General features: G+C 27.8%; 1 protein-coding gene across 1 annotated transcript in view; it reads right to left on the bottom strand.

The window, feature by feature from the left end:
- Window positions 1-540: 540 nt before the first annotated feature.
- The window catches only part of side (motor axon guidance molcule sidestep), a 458,315-nt gene continuing 445,991 nt past the window's right edge, over window positions 541-12,864 (bottom strand). Inside the window, exons 12-13 of the mRNA XM_075367132.1 lie at window positions 3,473-3,817; window positions 541-849 (exon numbers count right to left, since the gene is read on the bottom strand). Coding sequence (XP_075223247.1) covers window positions 590-849; window positions 3,473-3,817 — 605 coding nt within the window. The 3' untranslated portion in view covers window positions 541-589. The remainder of the gene's footprint in view (window positions 850-3,472; window positions 3,818-12,864) is intronic.

Genomic DNA, 12,864 nt, shown 5'->3' with positions numbered 1-12,864 from the left:
TGCTAGCGATGAAAAATGATATTTGAACATAGCATTAATTTTTATAGTGGTTGATTTTCTAAGTTGATAAAAAATTGCATCTTAGATTAGAACTCATAATTAATGTTTATAATCAACTTAAATGGAGACACAAATCAAAACGAATAAGACAAGAATATTAATCATTCCACACGGGATTAACTAGGAGAACTGGGGAGCTAAGTGGTTTCCATTGCAGTTGTTTCCATAATGGTTCTAATAATTATTTAAAATTAAAGCTCTGCATCTATATCAATATAATACTGATAATACTTTTACATATTAGTAAATTATAAGGTATATTGTAAAATGTCATGTACATTTTTGTTTGAAGTCTCTACTTATATATATAACTTATTATTATTATTATTATTATTATTATTATTATTATTATTATTTGGTATACATCTACTAATATTTGTATTATTTATGTAACAGAAACAAAAATAAATTTTAACACTAACTAATATTGTAGTGTCTATATACTATATACAAAAATATAAAAATAATTATTTTGGAACTTCAGTACGCATTATCAGCTTTATTTTTCTTACATGAATATTTTAACCATTCAATTCAACGAGATTCCTCCACCTTGATCTTCAACGAGTGATTCTCTAGAAGGTTTTGAAATATGATCTGGTACATTATTAAGATTACTTGAAGTTCTTCCAACTCTTCGAGATGAATTACGCACTCGACACGCAATAAATGTAGTAAATGTAATAAGAATTACACATGTAATTGCACCAATACCAGCTATTATTACATTTGACATAATATTTGTCCAGAAGGCTGACATATTTACTTTACCTTGCGAAGCTAGCGCATCTGTAATAAAAGAAAATATGTTATTACTGGTTTTAACAAGTTAATAATCAATAAAAATATTTTTTTTTTTAAATTATATTTTTTTGAATTTTTACGTATATTATTTTATGAATTGAACAGAATCATACCTGGTAACATTTAATAGAAAAGATTCCATCTTCAAAATTTTAAATTTAAACTTAAAAAATTAAGAATGATAATCACACTTTGGATTGAGTAATCGTTCAGTTGCAGCGTCTTTATAAAAATCAATTACAGTTTTTCGTTAATAATGTAATGCTGGATGTTGTTAAGATGGTTATGTCATTATGATAAAGTTACATCGGAATCTGTGTTTACAGAGTTAATTACTGTATGTACATCACGGAATTTCCTTGCTAATATTGCTATGTTATCAACTACAGTTTGTGATTTTCCAATAAGTTTCCCTCGTTACTATTTAGTTAGATCTGTTAAATGTATTATTTAGCTATACTTATCTTTGATTAATTAAAGTATTTATTTTTTCTCTGTAATAAATTATCGATAGAGAAAGACGTCTCAAGAAGTTTTTAGGTGGGATGGTTTTGAGTATATTATGTACTAGTAATATCATCACAAATAGTAATATGTTTTTGATTATACTACTCTTCTTTTCCCTGTTTAGCCTCCGGCAATTACCTTTCAGATAATACTTCAGAGGATGATATGTATGAGTGTAAATGAAGTGTAGTCTTGTAGTGTGTCTCAGTTCGAGCATTCCTGAGATGTGTGGTTAATTGAAACCCAACCACCAAAGAAAACCGGCATCCACGATCTAGTATTCAAATCCAGTATAGTGTAATCTAGTATAGTGTAAAAATAACTGACTTTACTAGGGCTTGAACGCTGGAACTTTCGACTTCCTAATCAGCTGATCCTAGTTGGGAAGACGCGTTCCCAACCAGACCAACCCGATGGGTTATACTATAATTACTTTAAAAAATTCAAATTAAATTCATTTTTGTTTCAAAATGTATTTTGTAATAAACAGTCTCCATAATAAGACTGTGTCCTGTTTCAATCTCATTCTAATAATAACACAATATTTAATATATTTTCAGAAATTATAACCAGTTAAATAAATATGGGGAATTATTCCGTTTGAAATCCATCAAGAATGATTTTATTAATTTTTTTTTTATTGAGGCAATTTTTTAGATTATTTTCATAATTCCCCCAAGCTTTTCATCTTCTATTTCTAATTAAATTGTATTTAAACAATTTTATCCTTTGTGATATGACCTCAATATTAAATATTCTTAGTTGTTATTATAAAGTATCCCTTATATACTTTTAAAAAGTGTATTTTTATATTTTGGTTATAATTGTTAAACAGTTTTAAAAAAAATTATTTTTCCATCAAAATATATAAATGAAACTTTAAACTATTTGAAAACATAATAAAGATTTGATAATAGAAGTAAAGAGATGCTATCAAGGATTAATCTGGATAGCCTATTTCTGGGATTACTTAATACATATAGCTTATAATTTACCTGGTTTTTTGTTTAGATTATAGCAATATTTTAATAATAATATAATATTTAAATCATTATTTAAATACCACAAACAAATAGTTATAAATGTTCTGATATGAAGCACATGTCCTTAGGGAAAATATGAGGACCTTTCTCAAAAAAATAATACAATACGCAGCATAAAGTTGTCAGCCATAATACGAGGTAAAAATAAAATAATACGTGAAGCAGTTTTCAGTAAATTTTATCGTCTGAACCGAATATACTCTAATGTTACTTACGGCTATATGAAATATAATATTTCATATTATTATAGTAAAATAATATGAAACTTAAGGACGTTATTATATTTAAAGAATTTTCACGTTGAAATTAAAGAAAATTAGTTGAAAAACTGAGTGTAAAAATATAATCCATAATATATTTGTATTACAAACAGTCGCTTTATGTCGTTTTTTCTTCTCTTCTTATTTTTACCAAAAAATATTAAAAAATATATATTTCTGCATCCTTCACACTCATACCACATCCTCAGTAGTACGATTTTCTCTCTTTACGTCGTTTCTTATGTCTTTATTTCTCTCACATTTTTATCAAGACATAGTTCTAATAAATGAATTTCTTATAACCAATGTTTGTTTATACTTAGCAGCTTTCTTTGTAGGTCTATAAAAGTTTTAAATAAAAGTAAAAAAGCAAGCTTTAAAAAAACTTTAAAATCAGATATCAACAAAAAGTTTATTATAAATTATACGTTTTCTATTCTTCATTATTTCAATTATTTTAAATGGGTAACTGATTAAATCTTAAAAAATTATTAGATTTATTTGTTTTTCATTTTTTATAGGCATCAATAAAACCAAATTTTAAAACAAATAAAAAAACTAAATTGTTTTATTTTCTAGCATTCATTTTTTCAAGGATTTTTATTTTTTAAGGAAATTCTTTTATAATTACTTAAATGAATATAATAATAATAATAAGATAGCTGAAATAGTCTATACAATATTAATACTGTATTATTAAATCTAAAGAAAATCATACATTTACCATTACGCCACAATTATCTTAACTAAATGATAAGTTTTATAAATAGAACATTATTTATTTATACATATACGAACCATCTCTAGTAAGTTTAGCCATGGCAGCGGTTATTTTAACACCATTTATTGAAACAGGTGGTTCACTTGAGCCCATAGCATTTTTAGCGTAAACCAAAGCTCTATATTCGGTATCAGGTTGGAGGCTATGAAGAGTGAATCGAGGTACTGGTCCAAGAAGGCGATAAAGTGGACCTCCATTAGGCTTTTGACCAGGTCTAGCTTGATCATCCTGTCCTGCTTCACATACCTCTAAAATGAAATGTTGGATTAAACCTCCATTACTACCGGGTTCACATACGACATCCAAACGACCTGTGCTACTACTGTTTCTTAGTTCACAACTCCGAGGTGGATCAGGTCTTTCTATAAATATTAAAAGATTGATTAGATTACAAAGATAAGTTTTTGCAATACAAAATAGTTAAATAATAAAAATAATTTAAATTACATTATTTGGATTCGAACGTAAATCCTTCCAAATAAAATTAAAATGCTTTACGAAGGATAATATAAAAACCTCAAAATACAATTTAAAATTTAGTATAATTTATATTGAAATTTTGAAAATAAAGTAACATGTTTAATTTTTTTATTTCTGGAGTAAAATATAAAGAAAAAAATGGTTACAATCAGTACCAATAAGAAACAATTTTCAGTTGACAAAAGAAGTTAAAAATTGTAAACTTCAGGTCAGAAAGGAGTAAGCCAAAATGTAATCCGCCTAGGTTGCTTTTAATCTTTTTAACTAAAAATAAAGGTCAGTAATTGACGGTTAAGAACGAAGTAGCTATCTGAGGAGAGAAGATAAAAAAGATAATATTTGTTAATGTTTAAGAAGCCAAAAATGCGATACTAAAGAAGAAATGAGGAATCAAATTTGAAAACCACGGATTTGTGGAAAGAAGAAAAATGAAGTTTGAAGATAAATAAGAATAAAAAAGGTGATAAAATATGATAGAAAGAGAGGTAATGAAAAATGAAATGAATGTAATAAGCTAAAATTTACAACAATGTTTTCTATTTATAATTTATTTTATATAGGATGTAGAATGGCAAAAACTAGGATTCTATCTGTACTAAAATTCATTCTAAAATGAAGTTTAGAAGTATCGAATGTAGGTCCAAAATAGAAAATAAATTATTCAAAATGTTTGTAAAGAATATGTTACTTTTCAGTAATGAAACAGTAACAATAAAAAAAAAACCTTTCGGCACGCCGGAAGGCGGAGGTAAATTTCACATTTCGGTGCTAAGTAGAGGATAAAAAATATTTCTACCTTAAAGTTAAAAAAACTTAAAATTTACTCAATTCGACAATGGTTGCATGTGAAAAAAGTTTCACATGTTTAGCATACGACAAGTCCCATTTTCTTACAATTCCAGTAACATTTTTGTCATCCCTTGCCGTAACGGTTGGTCATATCAAAATTTTTTTTCAGACAAACTTGTAGGTAATGCTTAGAGAATTTAAATAGATTCGATACTGTGCCTATTAAGGAGGTAGGATTTTTTTTTATCTTCGAAACCTCATTTTTTCTACCCCCTGGACCATTAGTTGGTGATATCAAAATAGTTTACTTAGATAGGTTTTAGGCCCTTACGCAAAGAATAGTAGGAACTTTAAACGAATTCGATATTTTATTTAATAAGAAAGTAATAGCGATTTTTTTTTTCAAGAAAGCCCTCCCATTTCCACCCACATGATCCGATTTTGCCCATTAACAAACTCGACTGAGATTTTGGATCGTTATATTTTATGTATCAATTTGAAAGTGATTGGCGTAAAATTACTGCAGTTATTGTGTCTAAAAGAAAGTGAAATATATATATATATATAAATAATAAACTGTTGAACTGCCGGTGGTTTTGAGGTCTGAGCGAAGTGAAAAGCGAGATATGTTAAAATTCTCGGGAAGTCGAATCACTGTACCCATTACAGTAGGTAGCTTTCTTATGAAATCTACCTAAAACCGGAAGGGACAATAATAGAATCCTTTGAAATGTCGTGTAATAGGAAAAAGACTGTTAATAAATTATGTAGGTTGATAAAAATTTTAAATGAAGAGGTATAAAAAGAAAAGGAAAACGTAGAAATTTGTTACACAATCTTAAAAGACGAACTCGACTGGTAGACTAAGTAATAAGACTTTCATATTTAGCTAATTTGTTGGTAAAGGCATAAGTAGAAATTAAAAGTTAGAAAAAAGATTGAAATATACAAAATATATAATTCAGTTTGTTAGAGGAGGTAATTATATATAATGTTAAAAGATTAGCACAGAAATTCGACCGACATCAAACCAGTCGATTGATTGTTAACTCAAAATAAAATTATATTAATATTAGCCGGTCAGGGCTCACTTCATTCGCCTTTTCCAACTAGGCAGGACCCTTATTATATTTATTATCCTTATGCTTGAGAGAATAATACTGATAAATAACAAGTAAAACCTGCTTAATTTTTAGAGTATTGTAATTTTTTCAGAACAACAGTTTGGTCGAAATATGACTTGAAATTTTGAAATATTCGGGTTTCAGAATAGTCAGCATGATTTTAAAAATAATAGTTATAGCCGGTTATCAGGCTTACGTACGGGTAAAAAAAGTATTTTTCACGGTTCTTAGCATTACCTGACAAACACCACGGGGAGGAGACTGTGAAACTTCATTTCTCACTTTTTTATTTCTATTCTGTTTTATAATAAAGTAATCGGTGGTAGGTGCAACCAGTGGCGACGCGTCACGTCGCACACACAGTAATAGTGGTAGAGGCTGTGTTGGTTGAACCGCCACAACCTTTACCGTCGCTTCTTTAGTTTTATCGATATCTGAAAGAAATATCGAGAAAGACAAAATCTTTTTTTGAAAAAAAAAAATTCAAATACTTAAGACGTCTCCGAATTCGATTAACGGTTTGGTCATAGTAAAATTGAATTTCGGCAAGAAACATAATCTGGATGTTATTGCAAGCCATTAAAGCGGCCATCATCTTGAAACGGTGAAATATTTCGAAACGTCAATAGTTCTACATGCTTTCTAGGTATAAAAACTATAATTTTTATACCTAGAAAGGTAAAAGGTCAGTCGAGTAGCTTTTGCGTGAATGAGTAATAGATTTACAGGAACCATTAGATAATTTGTAATGAATTGAAAATAATGTGTAAATTTTATTCCTTGGGCCATATATTCGTTTCACGTAGCCTCTTAACAGCATGAAGCATTCCATCTTATATACTTCACAAATATAATGATTCAATATTTGACTACATGAAAAAAATGTTTATTTTTTCCAGCGGTAATCATATAAGCAATGAGAAAAAATAATTAACCATTGATGATAACCTTTGAAAAATGATGAAATCTTACTAGCAAAATTACGAAAAAACGAGAGTTTGATGGATGAAAAACAGGGCATTGTAGAAATAAAGAACACTTTTGATTATATTGCAATTATAAAAATTAAATATTAATAAATAATATTTTAATTAATCATACAATTTTAAGCTTTAACATTTTAATACCTTTTAAAAGTGTTCTTAAACTTCAAAAGATTTATCAATCTGGAAACTATTAGGCAAAATAAAGAACTGAATAAAGTATTATTCATTTAACCGGCTAATGAAATAATAAAATTTAAGTTTATTAAATTCATTTACTTTCAAAATAGAAGTTTCAAAATAGTCGCATATTAACATATTCATATGTATATATATAAATAATATAAATATTAATAACACATTATTAATAACACATAAGTGTATTATAATAATACACGTTAAGTATATACAACTCGTAAATAAAGTACCTCGTTGGATGTATATAAAGGAAGAACGAACAACATGTTGGATACTTGTTAGGGTATCTTATTTAAACGTACGAGATAATTAAATAGAATTACTTCTTCACTGAACATACACTAAAATGTTAATCTTAATGAAAATTTATTGCACTGTAATATGTTGTTTACAATTTAATGTTAATAAATAAATTTACCAATATTTTAATAAGTATTTAATAAGTTGAACAAGTAATTAAATACATAGTAACAACACGTAGTTTTACCTATTCAGATTAATTTAATAAAATAATTAAATATTAAGTATATTCGTAAAATATTATTACTATTTTTCAGTTAATCGTTTTTGTTTTTTTCCTTTTAGACTGCTTTAAAAATTTAAAAATTGTTTATTTAATAGTTTAACATAAATATAGTAAAGATATAATGGATTCTTATCTATTCTAATCTTTTTCTCACTTAATAATTATATTTTTACATACTAGTAGTTCAGTTTTATTTTTTTATTTTATATATAATACAATTAGACTACAATCAAAGAGATATTTCATTCAATTGTAAAAAAAATTTGGTATTTCAACGTGAAGGTTTCATTTGGCGACGCTAAGCAAATAATTCACGACTCAGTACCGAGTGTACGTTTGTATTATGTTATTAGAAGTTGGCCTTAACGTTATCCTAAACCTATAACTATAAACTTTTATTTTTTTTAAAAAGGAAGGAGAAAAATTAATTCCTTATTTATTTAGGTAAAATCCATTCTATTTTTTAACTGCAAAATATTTTTTTTAGTGTGTGTGTGTGTGTGTGTGTGTGTGTGTGTGTGTATGTGTGTGTGTGTGTGTGTGTGTGTGTGTGTGTGTGTGTGTGTGTGTGTGTGTGTGTGTGTGTGTGTGTGTGTGTGTGTGTGTGTGTGTGTGTGTGTGTGTGTGTGTGTGTGTGTGTGAGTGAGTGAGTGAGTGAGTTCCCAGACGGGAGAGTAAGACCTGTAGATTGATGAGAGAACAAACAAAAATAGATATCATAATGAAAGTTAAAGTATACATACATATATAATATATATATATATAATTTTACTGACATTAATATTTTATTTATCTTTTATTATCCGTATTATATATATATATATATATATATATATATATATATATATATGTATGTATATTATAAAAACAATTATACGTATTTTCCCTTTGAAATGTTATATTTCATAGATAAAAATGGCTTCTTTAAAAATAATACTACTTACACATCTTACATGATTTTAAGTGCGGTAGATAATGTAACTGCCAAGATTTTAAATATACTGAGATCAAATAAGGTCTGGTAAAACCAAAAGCAACAGAATGCCCTCGTACTACTCTAGAAAAAGATTACCAATTCAGTGACACCAATCAACATGGTCGTCATCTCGTCGGGGATGACATCCATGTTGACTGATGGAATTGGATGATTGGTTGATGGATGGGACGGTCACAAGGCGGGTTCTTCTCCCGTAGGGGAAGGCACCCACCTTGTGTCTATCAGGGTCATCACATCCCCCCTCCATTCCTAATCCTGGTGCGCTTTACCAGAGGTCGTCTTTTAGACCGTCTAAAACTGATAACACAACAGACATCAGTTTGGGCTCTGTCAGTATGCCACCGATGCAAATGCCTCGGTAGACACTTCCATCAGTGTATTTAAACAACCTAGATTCGCCTTCGAATGGCCGTTCTAATCAATGCTTGAAATCTCGAAAACCTGCACAGGAACTGGCCAAGAAGCTTACAGAGAAAAAATTTTCTAAAATAAAATAACAATGACAGATCATATAGGATGTAAACTAAAGCTGCCGATGGATAGAGGTAGTCCATGTTCAAATGCTGAGCTTTAGACTAACAAAACAATTGTGGTTCAGACTTCATCGCTTAAAAACTGGATATGGTAACACCTACCATGTCCAGTCCTTGTTCAAAAAGTGATTATATCAATTACTTTTTGACAAATAGGGTTTGTCACCCACGGCTTGCTGTGAACCGCCTGATTAAAGAGCCACTCCAAACTGTTGAAGATCTAATTATATACTTTTCCACAGCGAGTATACAAAGGAGATACATAGATGTATATAAGTGCTACCCCACCTGGAGTAGAATGGTTGAAAACACTGGATGCCAAATTGTAGCAATAATGAAATTTGTAATCATATGCACATATACAAATACATATTCTCTGCTATTATAGTTGCTTGAACATTTAATTTTACTCTTTTGGAAACAGCACATCTATGTACCTACGGTAAGTAGATAAATAAATAATTCATCTATAAGTATATCCTATATCTCTTAAAAGCTTAACAGCTACATCAGATACAGGGAAAATGAAATGACTTAAACGTGAATATTGAATTTCATGAAAAAAGGAACTGGCTTTAATTAATTATTGGGTCACATATTAATCTTAGGTGAGGTATTATTAATTTGAAAACTTCAAAACATGATTTTCATCTCGTCTTCAAATCGGTTATAAATGACTTTCTTTCGTAATCTAAAAATTTCAATAAATTTTAATGAGATGGTAGTCCCGAAGACAGAATTAATTATTGCATATGGTAATTTTACATCCAAAATATACTACATTGATTAATTTACCAACTCCATATATTTATCTCAAGGGAAATATTAGTAATATTAATAAAAAAAAGAAAATAATACAGAATACAAAATACAATTTAGAGTTATTTTAAAATTACAAGTAAATTAAAAATTAAAAATTAAATTATAAATAGCATGTTTTTTTACTACATTCCAAACTTTTATTATAATTTTGTAAATCTAAATAAAAACCGAATAAATAATTAATCACAATTTCTTGTAAAAGGAATTACTTTAGGAATTTTTAATGTAAATCTCAATGAATAATATTGGCCTGTTATGAATGAGTTATAGAATTGCATTTAAAATTAATGAAAATGTTAATTTTAGGGAATTATTTTAATTATATTGAAAGGAAAATAATGTAAAAAGATTGTTTTTAATGTAATTTTCAACTATCCATTATAAATAAGCAGGTTACTTAAAGTATAATTGTTTTGCTTTATAAAAATATTAATTTAAAATATAATTCTTATATCATAAAATAAACATGTATTAAATACTTCTTAGTATATAAATCATCTTATATAGAAACAGGTGGAAAAGAAGAGGAATGGGAAAAAATTCAGAATAAGTTAAATTCACAATTAAAAGTTTCATTTACTTTTTCAAAAGTTATGAACAGTAAATTATTAAATATTATTAAAAATAAGTTATGATCAGTAATTAGGTCCAACAGGAATACAGAATTTATAGAGAATGGGATTCTAAAAATCCTTATTAAATAACTTTTAATTTATTTGTAATTTAAATACGCAAAGTTTCAATGAAAATTTATGAAAAGCTGTTTTCATTCCGCATTTTTTAGGATCTTCAGTTTGTGATACACAATAATTAAATATTTACCAAGGTCAAGATTTTAACTTTGGTGAGATGCTTAAGAGGAGAAGAGCTCAAAAATTCGGTTAGGGAATTCTATTCCATTATATATATTTGCATATGCCATTTCTTTGTTCATGTATCCACTAATTAAAATACTTCTAAATAAAACATATAAATGTTGCTATTTTTTTAAATGTTGTTGATGTAATGTAAATAAGAAATTTAAAATGATTTTAATTAAAATATATATTATATGCAGCGATAAAATATTTTATAATATTTTTTATATTGCGTAAAAATATATAAGTTAAACTATCTTCATATAGATGTTTTCGTGCAAGTGTAGTAGGGTTAAAAAAAGAAAAGGGTTGGAAAAGAAATGAGGCTGAAGGAGGAATGACAAGACGGTGTTAATATTTGAGTTTCTGCTTGGCGCGCAATATGTTCGCTCAGCATATTTTGGTGGATAGATACATGTGAAATGGGTTACACATGAATATTCCAGATCCTCCCACCAGAACGTTTCGTTTTATGCATCTGTTCTGATATTTGTCATCTAGTCTGCTAGAATTAAAAGTTATCCCTAACCACCGAGTGAACGTGTGTCACCAAGCCGAGAATAATTTTTAAATTATGATATTCACGTTAAATTTTATACTTACACAGCCCCTTTACTCCTCTTACACATTTTTATTCCGTTATATAAAACGGTAAAACGTCCAAACATAAATAAAATGAAATACAATGTATTCTGTAAACAGTACTATTTTCTCCTCTCTTATCATTATTATTTTTAAAAGTCCCGGTGTCGTATACCCTTTAATGGGACTCACGAAAACTTAATTTACTTTTCTGTGTTTTTGTTTGTTTTGTTTATATTATGAAACTGGCTCACAGTTGTTATTTATAAAAAAAAACACACAAAAACAAATAATAATAAAAAATAAAAGTTAGCAAACGGTTTATTTTATTTTTGCAAATGTTGCGGCTGGTACCAGCTTGGCCTTAATGATTACTAGACCGCACATAACCCAAGCAGCTTATTTCAAAACCATTTGTTTAAAAGCTGCCCGTTTTATGCCTACACTCTTGCATCTGGTTGTATATTTGTGTACGAGTATAATCGTTTTGTTTTCGTCTGTATTTATACGTTCATCTGAATATACGCAATATTCACACGTATAAATATTATCAAAATTTGTTTGTGGTTATATTAATCTGTTTAATTATATATTTATTTTAACTAGAAATAAATTAAAAAACACATGAATACATATTCTAAAATCAACGTATTGTAAATTTTAGTAATATGTACAGTAACACTGGTTTTATATTACGACTATATATTTGCTAAAAATAAAAAAAAATAAATTACAAAAAATTTGAAAGATATGTAAAAATATTATTGAAAAGCACTGTGATAATTACGTACAGAAATTTCTCATTTTCTTAAATATTTATTCATTTTTTATGTTTATATTTCGAATGAATTTTTAATTTACATTAAATGAAACGTAGAAATAATAAGTCCAAACATTCAAGTTTTGAAATCATTTTAATTAAATGTAAACTTCTTTTTTATTTAAGTAAACTATATTACTTCAAAAAAAAAACTTCTTACAGTGAACCTATATGAGTAACAAATTCGTGAATTTATCCTAGAAAATCTTAGAAGACATAAAACCCTACTAGTTTTTCTTAACGGAAATATTTTCAATATATAAGAACATTTATATTTTTATGCTATAATTAAAAAAAAAAAAAAAACAATTCTATGTAATTTCAAACAAAATTCAGATACTAGATACTAGATGAAAATAAGACATCATGAAAGCAGTTTATTAGATACGTTTAAAGTTAATTAAAAATTAATTTTATCTAAACTTATTTGAAATAATTAATTTCTTAAGTTGGTAATGCAACAGAGGACATGGTGGGATCAATTTTCATATTGTTCAGATGTTATCTGGGTATGAAAATTTCGAGTTTTATCTTCATCATGTGGCCAAACGTGACAGGCCGGGATGTACGTTTTGCTATGCAGACGATACGGCGGAGCCTACAGTATTTTTCTGCCAGAGTTGGCATATACCGCGCTCTCGAGCAGTCATTGTGGGTTTGAGCCTTGAAAACCTTGACATCTATATGCTAGCTTCGGT

This window comes from Lycorma delicatula, chromosome 5 (genome assembly GCF_047948215.1).
Source record: "Lycorma delicatula isolate Av1 chromosome 5, ASM4794821v1, whole genome shotgun sequence".
Taxonomy (NCBI): domain Eukaryota; kingdom Metazoa; phylum Arthropoda; class Insecta; order Hemiptera; family Fulgoridae; genus Lycorma; species Lycorma delicatula.
Note: the sequence above shows the minus strand (reverse complement) of the source record. Positions and strands in the feature narration are given on the sequence as shown.